This window comes from Urocampus carinirostris, chromosome 15, assembly GCF_059441175.1.
Source record: "Urocampus carinirostris isolate Australia breed hairy pipefish chromosome 15, RoL_Ucar_1.0, whole genome shotgun sequence".
Taxonomy (NCBI): domain Eukaryota; kingdom Metazoa; phylum Chordata; class Actinopteri; order Syngnathiformes; family Syngnathidae; genus Urocampus; species Urocampus carinirostris.
In genome coordinates this window covers 2,073,924-2,091,917 of record NC_142363.1, presented here as the reverse complement: position 1 = coordinate 2,091,917, position 17,994 = coordinate 2,073,924, and the positions used below count along the sequence as shown (strand labels likewise).

At 38.9% G+C, this 17,994-nt stretch overlaps 1 protein-coding gene across 6 annotated transcripts in view; it reads right to left on the bottom strand.

Annotated features, from left to right (window-relative positions):
• The window catches only part of myt1lb (myelin transcription factor 1-like, b), a 249,930-nt gene that overhangs the window by 63,248 nt on the left and 168,688 nt on the right, over positions 1-17,994 (bottom strand). For all 6 annotated transcript variants that reach the window (XM_088353855.1, XM_088353850.1, XM_088353854.1 and 3 more), the window contains 2 exons: positions 16,445-16,579; positions 3,598-3,688 (listed from right to left, as the gene is read on the bottom strand). In XM_088353855.1, the coding sequence (XP_088209981.1) occupies positions 3,598-3,688; positions 16,445-16,579 (226 nt within the window). The remainder of the gene's footprint in view (positions 1-3,597; positions 3,689-16,444; positions 16,580-17,994) is intronic.

The window sequence follows — 17,994 nt, the reverse complement described above, 5'->3', positions numbered from 1 at the left end:
TGCCGTGATCTTAAACCTCCATTTTCCTCTGTGCTGGTCCTTCTAACAAAAACTGTGTCAAGCCTCACAAAATACGCTTTGACGGTGGCGTGAGGCTCAGTGAAGCTGTGATCACCTGTCACACAACCACCACAATTCTCCTTCCATGAAAACCGTTTCTATCTTTCACAGTAAAAGTTTATGGCTCTCGTGGATGCACATGCCTATTTGGCGCCCGAGCCGTGTCAGCGAGCATGGTATGGGGGGGCTTGCGGTGTTTCCGGGTCTACACCTTTGCTGTCACCCTGTCTGAGTGGCAGAAAGGTGCTAATAGCTGTTGCTATGTACCTGCTCCCTGAGCATCTGCTGTGGGTGACTCCTTTTTCACTGTAACCTCATCGTCTGAGAGCAAAGGCTATTTTTGCTTCTCTCTCCAAGTTTGCACCTGATGGATGCCACAACTTGCAGCGCCCGAGAAAAGACATATGTATTTTTTATGGAATTAATCAGCTATATCAACCTTTTCTGTAACACAGACCGGTTTAACATTTGAAAATAATGTCACGACCCAGCTCAACAATAAGATTAGTCATAATAACAATAACGGCGGCGCAGTGGTTAGCGCATGTGCGGCACAGTTCAAGTCATGGGAACCTCCTGCGTGGGTTCAAATCCAGCTCCAGACTTCCTGTGCGGAGTTTGTATGTTCTCCACGTGCTTGCGTGGGTTTCCTCCGGGCACTCCGGTGTCCTCCCACATTCCAAAAACATGCATTTCAGGTGAATTGGCCGGTCCAAATTGTCCCTAGGTGTGACTGAGTGAGTGAGTTGTCTGTCCCCGTGTGCCCTGCGATTGGCTGGCGACCAGTTCAGGGTGTCCCCTGCCCACTGCCCGATGATTGCTGGGATGGGCTCCAGCACCCCCGCGACCCTACTGAGGATAAGCGGTGCAGCTGATGAGATGAGATAATAACAATAATAATAATAATGCACCGAATTTTTTTGCCCATAAGGCGCACATTAGTCTCAGATTTCATTAAAAATGTAGTCCATGCCTTATCGGGCAGTGCGCCCTGTCTATTATGCAGAGCGACAGACGTAGACCAGGTCGATGACCTTACGTTTGGGTGCTCGATCTTGCGGATGGGAGGTCACAGTTTTGAGCCTTGGCCGAGGCAAAACTTACAACATTTTTGGGTACAATCCCATATTTTTGTCAGATCCTTCACCTTTCCAACAAAATTAACTTCTATGCGTCTTCTGTGACGTTTAGTCGTATGTTGTGTAATTGCCATCGCTTGCTTCTCTCTCTTGTTGATTTATATATAAAAAAAAAGCTACTCATCATGTGTTCTGTTTCTTTTTTCTCGTGGAGGATCTGCACAGCATGCACATTACCCTGAAGACCTCGAAGAGTGATTTTTCCAGTGTCCTACAAGCCGTTCGTTGTCGGGGACTGCAAGAATCGCTCTTCCGAGGTAGTTAGGGTAGCATGCATGCTGCACACTTTGGCATTGAAGTGCGCACCTCGGGCTGGTTCGGGCTTTCATACCCCTGGGAAGCGTCGGCTGGATTTCTTTATGCCCGATTTTACCTCTACCACCAGGAATGTAGATAACAGGAAATTGTATTAGATTTTATCTTATCATCATACTATTCTTACTCAATATGTTGTCCTTCGTTTTGCGCTGAAAAATAACTATCATTTTTATTTATCTGTATCGCGACTTTTAGAATAAGGGCTGAGTATAATTTTCAATTTCAATCACAAGAACTAAATCGATTCAATGTTCTTTTTTACCAAATTAATTCAATTTTTTCTAAGATTTATTAACGCTTAATAACAGGGATTGCAATCATTAATAAGGTGAACAATTGTCTGAGGTTGACAGGTATGCACACTGTAATATATAGAAGATGGATACTTCAAAAGCACAAAAAATCAAATAAAGAAACCAGCTGACGATGAGAAAAAAAACACATCCCTGTTAAAAGTGAAAAGCCTCATGAACAATGTTTCCTCTAAGCTACCCGCCTTCGCAACTGCACACTGGCCAGACCTTTTACGCAGTTCTTCCACCAGGGAGTTGAGTAGAGTGCCGGCGAGGGGCATTATTCTTTATCAGGGTTGGGTAGGGTTACTTTAACTGGATTACTTTCAATTACTTTTGGATCACTCCAATACCAAATATGCTAATAAAAGACAAAAGAAACTAAATATGAATAAAATTACTAAATTTTGTGCAGGCTTGGGGAGTAACGGAATACATGGAACGGCAAAAATGATGTTGGCAAGCTGTTTGGATTTATTTCCATTTTGTTTCTGTCGCATTTTATGTTAGTTTTGCCGGAGATCAAAGAGATCAAAGCCAGGAGAGAAAGCTTACCACGTGTTGTGAGTCATAATTTTATTCATATTTAGTTTATTTTGTCTTTTATTAGCATATTTGGTATTGGAGTAATCCAAAAGTAATTGAAAGTAATCCAGTTAAAGTAACCCTACCCAAACCTGTTCTTTATAACGAAGAACTTCAAATATTAAGAGAGGAGTGTGGTTTACTTAAATTACGTCCTGCACCACTATGCTACGTCACCTTTCTTACCACGTGACTATGTCTATATTTCTGTCTATTTTTCGAGGACCGGCTCTTTTGCCTCCCAAACGGCTCTTTAAATTGTTTTTGTTGCTTGGAGGGGGAAAGAAAAGAAATAAAAGGCAAAAATGAAAAGAGTGTAAAAAGTTAAGAAAAAAATTAACAAAAGGAGAAGAAGAAAAAAAGGAAAAAGAGAGAGATGAGGGGAAAAAAGCAGAAATAAGAAAAAGATGAAAAAGCAAGAAAAAAAGTAAAAAGCTTAAAAAAAATGAGAAATGGAGAAACCAAATAAAATGAAATAGGAAAATAGAGAACAAAAGAAGAAGCAAGAAAAAAGGAGTAAAAAGCTAAGAAAAAAATGAGAAAAATAAATAAAGGGGAAAAATAAAAAGTAGAAAAAAACAGGGAAAAAAAAGGTAAAGAAACGACTTTTCGGGGTGTCTTTTTGATCGGTCTTGTGTTGTATACAAATAATTTCCAATATATCAAGTCAATCTTGTCTCTTACATTGTACTTCCCCTAAAAAGTGTGAATAAATACAGTTTTGTGTTGTGTAACCGCCTAAATAAACCCACCAATATGTTAGGATTACGTAACAAAAGATGCTTTAAAAAAATGGAAATCTTATGTCATAAACGACTGAAGTGTGTGGGCTGTACAACCTTTCCAATAATACATTAGCCAATTCATTAAAACATGAACAATTAATTTAGCATAGCTGGAAACTGTAATGTAATTTGATTCTATGTCAGGTTTTTGTTATGTGTTAATTGCCATACTTGGAATCGATGTTGCTCATTGTTGTTTCAAAGCGTTGTTCATAGACTTTGTGTGACTTTGTGCTCAGACCCATGGAAGATTAGTCGGACCATTGTTCATGAAGCCAACAAATGATCAAAAGGTACCAGTTGGATGACAGCAAAAGTAAAATCAAAATCTCATGTCCGTACCACGTTAGAGAAAATCCCACGGAACAAAAGGGACATGAATTGAGGCCACTTTTTTCCGGGCAGCCCTTCACTTACCTTCTGTGGGAGTTTCTGTTGCTATTGACATGGCCGCGTCCAGTACAGCCAGGCGTAGGACACTTAAGAACGTTCTCATACATAGCCACAACTTCATTGCCACAGGAGACAGGAGTGAGAAAGACGCAAGGTTAGGAGGCCCTCCAAAGCACGCAGGAGTTCTATTAGTGTGTGAGCTTGGCATTATAAACATCATTAAGAAATGAGCCTGCGTGAACCCAAATGACCTCGTCTTCATTTTAATGAACACTAGGTTGGAAAGGGCAGGCGAGGTTTGCCACCATATTGCTTCCACTTATCCTAGCCTTTCAAATTAATATTCATGTGATAGGTTTGGTCATGAATACGAAGCAGCCATTTAGGTTCAGCAAGACGAAGAAATGGAAAAAGGGGAATAAGGGCCATGCCGAAAGCAGATTTCACCAACAGCAGACAATCATGCAGAACACATGTCCTCAAATCAGTGCTTCTCAATTATTTTCTGTGAAGCGCCCCGGAAGAAGAAAACCTCTTGCGCCCCATCGAGGATGATGTCTTGATTAATGGCTCCAATGAGCACATTTTGAAATAATGTACACAGCTTTTAAAAACAAGACTCAGCCATTCTCAGTTCCTGCTCAATTCTTTAATCCCAACAATACTAGCTGGTTTCCTGAAGTTGGAGTATTGTAGTGAGATAATTGTGAGCAATACTCAGCACCAACGATGTAAGTTCAGCGTTATATTGGCTGAACTCTTTCCCATAATATGACGTAACTTTGGCTGAGCTATTTCCCATAACGGTCCATGCCTGTTCCCTTAAAATATGTTGTCAGACTGTTTCATGACACTTTTGTTTATAATGATGCAATGTTAAATAAACAAGTGTTTTTAAAAAACTGTTAAACCGTAAAAATACCGTGATAGGATAAAATCGAATACATGTCCCATTTTATGTATAACCCTAGAAGTCTAGTGTTCTGGTGTATCTAGTTTCAAATGCCGTTGCATCCAATGGTGTGCAAATGCTGTCAGTAATATTTAGCTGCTGATCAATCATTGCTCAAACATGGTAATGTACTACCTGGGCTCAGCATTGCCTTATGATATTGTCAACACAATGTTTGAAACAAAATTATATACCGACTATAACGAGGGTTCACTATATACATGAAAAAATATGGTATGTGCAAAGCACGGATGCTTCACCACCAAGCGACACTGAGTGCCACTGCCCTAATGTAGGGGGAGGTGTAATTGCACTTTATGCGGGACCAGGGGTCGGGAACCTTTTTGACCCAAAGAGCCATAAAAGCAAACACATTTTTATCTTCTGTTTTGAGAGAGACACATTTTAAGACAAAATTTAACAAAACCACCACATTGGCTCACCAGAACAAAAGCTAATTCTTCAGCGGATTTTATTTCAATGTGTGATGTTTAACGGTTTCATAAAAAAATCTAGTCAGTATCAGTAACTACAGAGTGTTGTCATTTTATCTCCTAAAGAATTGGTAAAAAACAAGGTGCAAGCAAGGTTCTTTTATAAAAAATTCTTAGAATAATGCAAATGAATATATCATTGTATTTTCCTTCGGTGCAAGGGCGCGCGTCTTGTCCTGTGTTTAGCTCTGTTCTTTCCTACCGCTCACAAAACCAAATTGCTCTAGGTGCTTTGCAAGAGCTTCTTGGTAAAACAATTGTTTTCGGTTAAAGTTTGTTTTGTGAGTTTTCATTATTAAGTGAACAGTGAACCTAAATTGTTTAACGAGCTTCCATATTCAACAATATTTTGCAGTTTACAGCCACCCATCTACTTTTGATTTTACTTTAATCAGCTGAGTTATTGTAGTTCAAATTGAGTCTTTTTCGGTGCAGCCCACTATTTGAGGTGCTCTAAATTTATTGAATATCCTTTCCCTCTGTTATCAGCACTTTCCAATCACGTTGTTAAGCGTGGACGCCGTGGCCCTTGATAACGTTTACCATTAAAGCAGTCCATAACCGTCTCACTCCCCATAGTAGGCAGCCAATTAGATTAATGATCTATGGATGTCTGAGAGGAGCTGTCGGGGGCACAAGCGGCGCGGGGAAGGGTCGTCTCGACACCGTGGCACGCGAGGCCGAACCCCAACGGCATGAGCTTCATCATTATCACCCCCTTAAACCTTCACCTCTCATCATCCACTTTCCCTTACATACTAATTGGTGTTGGGCGCAATTGGAAAAAGCCCGCCACCTTCACGTGCAACGAGCTATTACTTTATGCATATCCTGCATCTGTCCTGCCCTTCTGCAAAAAGACAGGAAATAGAATAGATGCACCAAAGAAAGAAAGAGCTAATTCTATATATATATATATATATATATATATATATATATATATATATATATATATATATATATATATATATACTGGACTGTCTCAGAAAATTAGAATATTGTGATAAAGTTCTTTATTTTCTGTAATGCAATTAAAAAAACAAAAACGTGTCATACATTCTGGATTCATTACACATCAACTGAACTATTTCAAGCCTTTTATTATTTTAATATTGCTGAATTTGGCTTACAGCTTAAGAAAACTCAAAAATCCTATCTCAAAATATTAGAATATCATGAAAAAGTATACAAGTAGGCTATTCAACTAATCACCTGAATCATCTAATTAACTCGAAACACCTTGCGAGGGTTTCCTGAGCCTTAAAAACACTCAGCTTGGTTCAGTAAACTAAATCACAAGTATGGGGAAGACTGCTGATCTGACTGCTGTCCAGAGGACCATCATTGATACCCTCCATCAGGAGGGTAAGACACAAAAAGAAATTTCTCAAAGAGCAGGCTGTTCACAGAGTGCAGTTTCAAAGCATATCCACAAAAAGTCTGTCGGAAGGGAAAAATGTGGCCAGAAACGCTGCACAACCAAGAGAGATGACCGCAGCCTTAACAAAATTGTGAAGAAGAGCCGCTTCCAGAATTTGAGGGAGCTTCAAAGACAGTGGGCTGAAGCTGGAGTCCAGGTATCAAAAGCCACAGTTCACAGACGTGTCCGGGAAATGGGCTACAATAGCCGTATTCCAATGGTCAAGCCACTTCTGAACTCAAGACAACGGAAGAAGCGTCTGACTTGGGCTATGGAGAAGAAGCACTGGACAGTTGCAGAGTGGTCCAAAGTCCTCTTTTCAGACGAAAGCAAGTTTTGCATTTCAGTCAAGGCGCCAGAGTCTGGAGAAAGGCTGGAGAAGAGCAAAATCCAAGTTGCTTGAAATCCAGTGTGAAGTTCCCACAGTCAGCAATGGTTTGGGGAGCCATGTCAGCTGCTGGTGTTGGTCCACTGTGTTTCATCAAGTCCAGAGTAAATGCAACTGTGTACCAAGAGATTTTAGAGCACTACATGCTTCCATCTGCTGAAAAGCTCTATGGAGATGAGTATTTCATTTTCCAGCATGATCTGGCACCTGCCCACAGTGCCAAAACCACCAGTAACTGGTGCACTGACCATGGCATCACTGTCCTTGATTGGCCTGCTAATTCCCCTGACCTGAACCCCATCGAGAATTTGTGGGGTATAGTTAAGAAGAAGATGAAAGACACCAGACCTACAAATGCAAATGAGCTGAAGGCCGCTATCGAAGCATCCTGGGCATCAATAACACCTCAGCAATGCCACAGGCTGATTGCCTCCATGCCACGCCGGATTGATGCAGTAATCCGTGCAAAAGGATTCCCAACCAAGTACTGAGTGCATCAATGGACATTTTCAAATGTTTGATTTAGTTTTGCTGTTATAAAATTATTTTTTTACTTGGTCTGAGGAAGTATTCTAATATTTTGAGATAGGATTTTTGAGTTTTTTTCAGCTGTAAGCCAAAATCAGCAATGTTCAAATAATAAAAGGCTTGAAATAGTTCAGTTGATGTGTAATGAATCCAGAATGTATGACATTTTTGTTTTTTTAATTGCATTACAGAAAATAAAGAACTTTATCACAATATTCTAATTTTCTGAGACAGTCCAGTATATAAATATATATATATATATATATATATATATATATATATATAAATATATACATACAGTAATGCCTCACTATAACGTGGGTCACCTTACACCAGGGATGTTCAAACTTTTCAGAAAGCAGGCCAGATATGGTAAGCCGAAAGTGTGGCATTTGAACAGTCCTAAATAAATTTACCCTTCGTCAAAGGTTTGCAGTGCTTGGCGATGAGCGTCTCGACCTCTTAGCTTGCCATTGTACATTTTCATTTAACTCGCAGAGTCTCGTGAAAAAGCACTGCTCTGTTGTTAATATAGCTTGCTGTTGTTTCATCTTTTCCAACGTTCGTTTCAGGTTAGCTTTTTGTTGTCAGAAGGTTTCGTCTTGGAGTGCCTCTGTATATATTCTTTGAAAACAGCCAAAGTACTTTGGCGAATTATCCAGACAAAGTTGTTTAGGATTTTTACTTTTCCTGGAGGCCGCTGCCCTCACATATTTCCTTTTTTAATTTAGGCGCCATGGCGGAAATGGGGTAAGATAAAATTCTCACAGAAAGCCAAGGGCAAGGTGGCCAAAGGGCTACCGCCATCATATGGTGAATTGGTGAATTTTTTTGTTTTGTTACAAGTTTATTTTTATTTTATACTGCGCTCAACATTCCTGGTGTGCCACATTTTATTTATTTTATACAGAAATCTTTAATTTCTGTATCAGCGGTCTCCTACGAGAATATCTGAAAGGTAAAACATTATTTTTTTTATTTCTGGGCTTTACAGGGTTAACTGTACAATAACTGTAAAAAATATAAAGGGTTCTTTTTTTGAACATTACCCCCACGATAAACAGGGTTAATTTATTAGTGCAAAACACTGTGTTGGTAGCAAATGTGTTGTTTGTTAAATATGAAAATCATATTAAAAACTAACAATCAGTTCTATCACAGAAAAAAAAACTAAAGTGAGCAAACAGTGAAGGGAATTAATTAATTTGGGATATAATTTAATTGTCAATTTTCAAATTTTCCAAAGAGCTGTCTGGGTCCCGATTAAACGAAAGCCCGGAATTAATGAAATATAATCTATCCAGCAAAGCGAGAGAGAAGACAGCCTGTTGACGCTGAGGTGACGTGGTGTCATCTTTAACTTTAAACTAGTTGTGCAAATACTCTTTGTGTGAGACTATTGAGCGCTTATTGACAAGAAGTTAGTGATTGGCTGATGGTGCAGAGACTTAATGAAGGAAGCAGGTCACCTTTTAAATGTCACCAGACACAGAGTCTCTGTATTGGACTTGTGCATCCTTGAGCACCAGAGGCAAGGGCGTATAATATCATTGACCGCAACATTAGGTACAAAGTAATAGCGTTTAATTCGAGGGCTGATTAGCCCTGTTAGAACTAGCACTGCAACAAACGATTCTATTTGATTTATATTTCAATTATTTCCTTGATTAATGATCTACACTTTTTCTTTTTACATTTTTCAGGGATTTTACTATAGTACTTGGCCTCAGTGCAGGCGAGTACTCATACTTGTATTAGACTAAAACGTTAAAAAATATATATCTTTCTTTAAAAAGAAATGAAAAGGGAGGGATAATACAATGATAAATAATTTCGTATCAGATACACTGAGCTTCTGAAAAAAAAGAAAAAAAGAGGAAAAAAAAAGAAAATTTAAGAAAAAAAGGAAAAACATAAAAAATACAAGACAAGAAAGAAAGATAGAAGAACAAAGAAATATAAAAAGAAATAAAAAGGGAAAAACAAAAAGCCGCTATTGGTGTGTGAGTGTGTGTGTGAATGAGTAAGTGTGAAGCACATTGTAAAGCACTTTGGGAGGTCTTCATTGACTTGAAAAGCGCTATATAAATGCAGACCATTTACCACTTAAAAGAAAAAGAAAATCCATCCATCCATTATCTGTACCGCTTATCCTCTGTAGGGTCGCAAGGGTGCTGGAGCCCATCTCAGCTATCTTCGGGCAGTGGGCAGGAGACACCCTGAACTGGTTGCCTGCCTGTCGCAGACTTACCCGCTCATTCATACCTAAGGACAATTTGGACCGGCTAATTAATTAATTAATTGGAATTCATTGCATTTCCACCGCCTTGCCAGGTCCGTTCATTTTATTACTGGTTTCTTTTTTGGACATTTTGTTAGTAGTTTAGTGCACATGTGTTAAATTTTACTTTGTTCCTTTCATTTTCCATTTCTGGTTTCGATCGTTGTTTCCGTTTCGGACCTTGTCAGGTTTGATTTTGTTTGGACATGTCATTTGTCTTGTGTCCCCTTGTTTTTTACGTTGTTCCTGTTTTTCTCAATAAAAAATATCCTTTTCGACCTATCAGAAACAATATAGAAACGAGAAAGAAAAAAGGGAGCACATGTCAATCATGCATCGACAAAATTATTCTTTCAAATGAATTGAAAATGAATGGGCAGCACGGCGAAACAGTGGTTAGCGCGTGTGCGGCACAGTTCTGAGGTCATGGGTTCAAATCCAGCTACCAACCTACCTGTGCGGAGTTTGCATGTTCTCCTTGTGCTTGCGTGGGTTTCCTCCGGGCACTCCGGTGTCCTCCCACATTCCAAAAACATGCATGTCAGGTTAATTGGCCGGTCCAAATCGTCCCTAGGTGTTACTGAGAGAGCGAATTGTCTGTCCCTATGTGCCCTGTGACTGGCTGGCAACCAGTTCAGCGTGTCCCCTGCCCACTGCCCGAAGATGGCTGGGATGGGCTCCGGCACCCCCGCGACCCTACTGAGTATAAGTGGTACAGGTAATGGATGGATGGATGGATGAATTGAAAATGAATTTGTGTGCTTTGAGAACCGTTATGTTTTCCTGAAAAAAAAAAACTACAAAATTTGTCTCAGGTTTGCTAATTTTTTAAACCATCAATTAATGATTTATTTTAAAAGGTTGTCTAAAGAATCATTTTTAAAAAGTAAAAAAGTAAAAAAAAAAAAAAAAGAATTTGTAAAATAATTTTGCAAGGGTATAATAGTCTTACTTCCTCCTGTAAAAAAGGAATTTTTGAGTTGTTTTCTTCCAACAGGACATTATGGCAAAACTGAGTGCAGATTATGTATTATTGATTATCCATTTTTTTTAAATATTGTTTTTCATGTTAAATATCATCAATCATGTCTGAACTCCTTACCTCCGATTCTTATCATTTATCAATTATCTTTCGGAGTATTTTTTTTTTATTTAAAGAAGTACAATATTCAATTTTAATATTTTTTTCCCAGTGCCTAGTTCAAGTTACTTAAATCCATGCTATGAGTGTTGTCCTTTTTTTCTAAATGCTTGTGATTAAAAATTGGAATACACTGCATTCTGTTTCAATGGTTAGCATTAGATGCTCAACGTCACAGATTGCATTGTACTTTTGTTTGTGACTTAAGCTCATACATTAAAGTTGTAAAGGAGTCCTAATCATTAAAACAATAGAGTAGAACTGTCCAAAACCAAACTTTTGAGAGGCCTTGATCATTGTTAGAGAAAGATATGCTACATTATGTTTTATGTCTTGGGACTGAGAGGTCGCAGGTTTAATTCCCGGCTCCTCCAAGTTAAATGTCGAAGCGTCCTTGGGCAAGACACTGAACCCCTAATACCTCCGATAAGCAGGTTGGAGTCTGTGCCTTGCATGGCTGATGCAGCTATCAGTGTGTGATTGTGTGGGAATGGGTAGGTGTTAAGCACATTGTAAAGCGCTTTGGGAAATCTCCAGTGACTTGAAAAGTGCTATGATAAATGCAGAACATTTTCGTCTAAATGGTTTGCATTATATAGTCAAAGTCACAGATTGCGTGATACTTTTGGGTGTGACTTGAACTCACATCTAAAAGGTATAAAGGAGTCCTCATCGTCACAAACAGGAAAGTAAAACTGTTCAATTCAAAATCTTTAGGAGGCCTTGATTAATGTTAAAAGTCAACTACTGTACTCCAAAATGTGTTTTGTTATAAATGCTGCGCTCGACAGAATAAGTGCAATCCATGTTATCGATGGTCTTTACAAGCCCTTTTAACAACTTTAACCCATTTCTTAAGCTTTTTTATTTTATTTGGATTGCGTTTTTTGTGACAGCAGATCATATCTCCTATTTCCCTGTCATTTATGGAGACATTTGCACAAGGTGAACAAGGCTAAATGGCCATGGGTGAAATCTCACTATTCAATCAAGACTAATTTTTATTGCCTCTTCATTGACATGAATTAGCCTGATCTGATACGAGCGCCATAATTGAGCAAAGAATACAAATAAAAGAATGGGTTTGCTGACGTGCCTAGTTGCGATATAACCTGCACAAGACAATAGAATTTTTTTCTGCTCAGTGTTATTGAGGTCTGCGCTCTGTAATGAAATGAATGTCCACCAGCGGCCACTTAATTGCAGACGGCAGCCATGGATTCTTGCCTCCTAGCCTCATAACCAACCGGTGAATAAGCTATAATGCAAGAGAAATCGATCTGATGTGTACCTGGCGGCCTACAAAGAACAGAGTGAATAGGGATTTGGGATTTTGTAAAACCAGGCAAAAATAATCCAGACGAAAATGCTATGATTGGGCAAGATGTTTCAGTTGTATTAGTGTGGTTTAATGTCTTTTTTTGTTGGTGATAGAAAGGAGTGGAAAGGTGTTGTGAAAGGATACTGGGATTGTGGACGCGTTCTTAAGGATGGGCTGGGGACCCGTATGATGCGGCAGGGGTAAACCAGTGAAAGCTGTCCGGCCCTGCTGTTGAACAAAAAGGTGTGTTGTGTCACCCTGACCCGAGTGACATGGCCGCTTTCTGGTGTCCCATTTCATCTGGAGGGACGAAAGCATGACCAACTTGCATGCCGATATGTATACATAAATCGTTGGTTGTTTGGATCAGCAATTTCAGTTAAATATATCAAATAGCAGACAAGCACAGTGATATCTGAAAATAGAAATTAAGTTTATAGGATTTACAAAAAATGTGCAATAATTGGTTGAACAGAAGAAGGCAGGTGCATAAATTTGGGCACCCCAACAGAAAAATTACATCAATATCTAGTAGATCCTCCTTTTGCAGAAATAACAGCCTCTAAACGCTTCCTTAGCTTCCAATGAGGGTCTGGATTCTGGTTGAAAGGTATCTTTGACCATTCTACAAAACATCTCCACTTCAATCAGGTTTGATGGTTTCCAAGCATGGACAGCCCGCTTTGAATCATACCACAGATTTTCAATAACATTCAGGTCTGGGGACTGAGATGGCCGTTCCAGAACATTGTACTTGTTCCTCTGCATGAAAGCCTTAGTAGAATTTGAGCAGTGTTTGGGGTCATTGTCTTGTAGATGTATCCAGCCCCGGCTCAACTTTAGCTTTGTCACTAATTCTAGAACATTGTTCCAAGAATCTGCTGATACTGACTGGAATACATACGACCTTTAACTTTAACAAGTCAAGTCAAGTCATTTTCAAGATTGCCAGAACCTGCTCTGGCCACACAGCCCCACTGCATGATGGAACCACCACCAAATTTTACTGAGGGTAGCAAGTGTTTGTTTAGGAATGCTGTGTTCTTCTTCCGCCATGCATACCGGCCCTTCTCATGTCCAAATAACTAAATTTTAGTTTCATCAGTCCACAGCACCTTATTCCAAAATGAAGATGGCTTGTCCAAATGTGCGTTAGCATACCTCAAGCGACTCTGTTTGTGGCTTGTGCGCAGAAAAGGCTTCTGTCCCATTACTCTCCCATACAGCATCTCCTTGTGCAAAGTGCTCTAAATAGTTGAACGATGCGTAGTGACACCATCTGGAGCAAGATCATGTTGTAGGTCTTTGGAACTGCTCTGTGGGTTGAGTATGACTGTTCTCACCATCCTTCGCCTCTGCTTATCTGAGATTTTTCTTGGCCTGCCACTCCGGGCCTTAACTAGAATTGCACCTGTGGTATTCCTTTTCCTCATTATGCTCCTTACAGTGGAAACTGACAGAAGAAATCTCTGAGCTAGCTTTTTGTATCCTTCACCTAAACCATGATGTTGAATAATCTTTTTTTCCAGGTCATTTGGCAGTTCTCCTGGGACTCCTATCCTGCCACTCTTCAGAGAAGATGCAAAGAGGAGAACAACTTGCAACTGGCCGCCTTAAATATCCTTTCTCATGATTCATTTAACCTGTGTATGAAGGTAAAGGGTCATTGAGCTTACCAAAAAAAAATTGTGTTCCAATAACTAGTGCTAAAGGTATTCAAATTAATAAAACAACAAGGGTGCCCACATATATGCAAATATCTACTATTTTTTAAGCAATTAGTGCACTCTTTCTGTAAATCCTATGACCTTCATTTCACTTTTGAGATATCACTGTGTTTGTCTGCTATATGATATATTTCACTGAAATTGCTGAACCGAACAACCAATGATTCATAAGGGAAAATCTTGAAAATTATCAGGAGTGCCCAAACGTTTGCGTACGACTGTACATGTCTGTGTATATATTATATATATATATATATATATATATATATATATATATATATATATATATATTGCCTGTTTTATCAAAAAAAGAAAACATTATTTGCGATTTTTTTTGCTGCAAAGTTAATTGCACTATTTTTTTACTGCACTCCTGTTTTAATGCATTATTTTTCATTGTACTATTATTACAATATACAATATATTTCTCTTTTGCTTTATTTTCCTACTTTATTATGTGTTAATCCTGGAATATCGTTGCAAAATATGTCCAAATATGACAATAGAAACAACGTACAGTGGTAACGCTTCACACAAGCCCCTCTAAAAAATAGAATTTCGGTATATGAGTTTTTGTCTTTGTTGTTTTTTTTCAAACAACAAAAATCTTTCTTTTTATCCGTAGGAAAATCCATTTCACGAGCAGTCCCAGAGGCTACCTCTAAAGACCGGTTAAGTCTAAAACAAGAAAAAAAACATTTGACTGTTAGACAGTTCGGGTTTTTTTTTTTTTCTTTTTAAGTTTTTCCTTGCCCTCATGTAGCTTTTAGATCAGGGGATGTTGTATTTCTACTTTGAGACATTTTGTGATTATGGGGTTATAAAAATAAATGTGTTTTCATTTGACTTCACAAAAATTCAACCAATTGTGGAATGCAGACGTTTTCTTTGGTATTGCGCTTTGTTAAAACTTTCTGAATTTATGTCTGAGATTTGCTCTGATTTCCATGCATAGGCACTGTTCATTGACACATTGGCAAAGGTACAGTGGTATGAAAAAGTATCTCAACTTTATGAAAATTCTCACATTTCTGCACAAAATCAAATCAAATATGATCTGACCTTTGTTAAAATCACACAAATGAAAAAAAACAGTATCTGCATCAACTAAAATCACCCCAAAATTTCTTAGTTTTCACACACTGACAAAAGGGGGCAAAGTCACTAAACCATCACGTTTAATAACGTGTGGCCACAAGACTTCAACCAGATGCTTCCTGTAGCAGCAGATAGGTTTGCTGCATTGCTCAGGGCTAATCTTGGTGCATTCGCCTTTACGGCACAAGAATAGTTTAGGTAGATTCCTGGTATATCTGGCATGAAACGCTGTTTGGAGGTCATGCCATAGCTGCTATGGCATAGCATCTACATGGGGTTAAAGTCTGGACTTTGACTTGGCAACTCCAAATTGTGTATTTTGTTCTTTTGAAACCATTAGTAAATTGATTTACTTTTGTACTATGGGTCATTGTGTTGTCACAGCATCCATTCATTTAAAAAATTCCACTGTCTAAATCAGGGGTCCCCAATCCCTTTCCTGTGAGGGCAGCATAACTGCTTATGAAGCAAATAAAAACCAAATAACACTCTCGGATTCTTCACAGAATAAAAGTTATATTATAATGATATTGCTATTTATGAAATAAATAATAAACAAATAACAGTATGCGGGTTCTTTACAGAAAAAGTCCATTAAACATAAATTTTCTGTTTCTGAACGGGACTAAGTTTAGCTTAGTTGTCATAGCACTGGACCACCAGGGGTATTATCGACTTGTGAAAAGGCAGCAGATTACTATTTTTAATCTAGGTACCAGGAACAAATGTTAATTTTGTTCTGCTGTTTCACAAGTTACAATGACAAATCCAAACCAGTTTTCTATTGTATTCCACGCACTGTAAGTGACATATTTATTGCCGCTGTAACGTGTGAAATTTATAGCGAAATCAACATTCATCTTTGGTAGCTTGACAAATGATAATGTGATTAAAGAGATTAAACCCAATGCCAGAGGTAAGTTCTCTTCCAGTAAAAACAAAAAGGCCCCAAGACTTTAAGTTCTTTTTTTTTGCTCTTTGATATTATTCAGAAGATCGGACTAAGTATGGAGGCAGGTTGTAGTTAGGCCTCTAGTGGTCTAAAAGTTTAGGTATTTTTAGCTAAAACAGACTATTTTTTCATCTATGTTATTCTGACAAAGATCTGATCGCATTTGATAGAGAATTTATGCAGAAACGTAAAGGTTTCCAAGAGGTTCGTTCCTTTTTATACCACTGTCATAAAATCAACAGGCATGACAGTAATGTCAACAAATAATCGTTTCTGTGACAATAAATTGGTAAGTGAACACATGTTTCATGCACAAACATCAAACAAGCTCTTCATCTGATAGATTGGGTCCTCGTTTCATAGCTCATCAGCATGGCACAGAGCGAGCAATCAACAAACGAAACCAAGTCTGCATGCAAAAGGTCACGGGAGAAGCGCTGCCGCCGCAGGCTTCCACTATCGAACACACAAAAACACACGACTTGCCAGACCAACTCAGCAGTGATCACAGGGAAACGTGCAGTGACATGAAAAGTGAGAGATAACTGGCATGAGAGTAGATGTCTTACTTTCAGGCGGCACTCGGTCTTTGTGCGGACAGCCCGACAGGCTTCGGTGGTGCGGGTAAAGGCCGGTCACGTGACCCGTGCCGTCGCAGCCCGGCGTCGGACAACGGCTCTCTTTCTTGTCTGCTCGGGAAGCATCTGCGTCAAGGAAAGATAATGTATTATTCAGGGATGCATTGATTACTGTATCTTCACGACCATAAGGCGCACATAAAAGTCTCAGACTTTCTTTAAATTGTGACGCGCCCTGTTGTGCTGTGTTTCCTGTGTCTCATTTACTGTACATCGGTGGAGAGAGACCAGTTCGGTGGCCAAAGGGTATGGCGCCCAACCCAGAGATTGGGGTTTAAGCCTTGACCAAATCACTCATACCTGAAGCTGTGTGTGCTTCTGACAAATGACGAATATCCTCCAGTTTTGTTTTAATTTTGTATAATGACAGTAAAAAACATTCATTCAATTGTTTTATGTGTCTTATTTGTAGCTCAATAATTGTTTTACTGTGAGAATCTTAGTTGGTAAGGATGTTATCTTCAGGGTTGGGTAGGGTTACTTTAACTTGATTACTTTCAATTACTTTTGGATTACTCCAATACCAAATATGCTAATAAAAGACAAAAGAAACTAAATATAAATAAAGGTATGACTCACAACACGTGATAAGCTTTCTCTCCTGGCTTTGATCTCTTTGATCTCCGGCAAAACTAACATAAAATGCGACAGAAACAAAATGAAAATAAATCCAAACAGCTTGCCAACATCATTTTCGCCATTCCATGTATTCCGTTACTCCCCAAGCCTGCACAAAATTTAGCAATTTTATTCATATTTAGTTTCTCTTGTCCCTTATTAGCATATTTGGTGTTGGAGTAATCCAAAAGTAATTGAAAGTAATCAAGTTAAAGTAACCCTACCCAACCCTGGTTATCTTGCGGTAATTTTACCCCTTGTGGTCTTTTATGAAGGAACTACGCAACTTTGCGAATTTTTACTTTTCGTGTGGGGTTCTGGTCCCTATTCACTGCAAAAAGGATCTCTATACAAGATCACAAGATAACAACTGTGAATCTAAAAATCAAAACAGAGAATTCAGAATTGCACTTGAATGAATAGTCTTTATTGCCACTATATAAAAGTAAAAGAAAATTAAATGGGCTTCTCCTTTCAGTGCAAAAGTGCGATTAAGTGAGCAACTGGCTAGCTGCACGCTAGCTGTACACTAGCATCAAGCGATTAAAACACAACTGTCTATGATGTGGCGGTTTCCTGCAAGATGTAGCTTTAGGTCATCCATTTCTTGGGTAATGGATCTGCCATGGGTGACATACAGGCTCAAGAGTTGTTAGCCTAGATGTAGCAGTAGGCTGGACATGCAGCTCTCGCCTTCTTTACTGACGCCCCTCTCAGTTGCTTCCCGGACCTGAAAACTCCACTGAGCACCCGCTGGTCATCACCATTTCTTTGCACCCTTCCGTAACCAGCTTTCAAAACTTTTTTTCATTTTTTTTCAAAACTTTTCTGTATTACTTCTAAACCTATTATATTTAAACAAC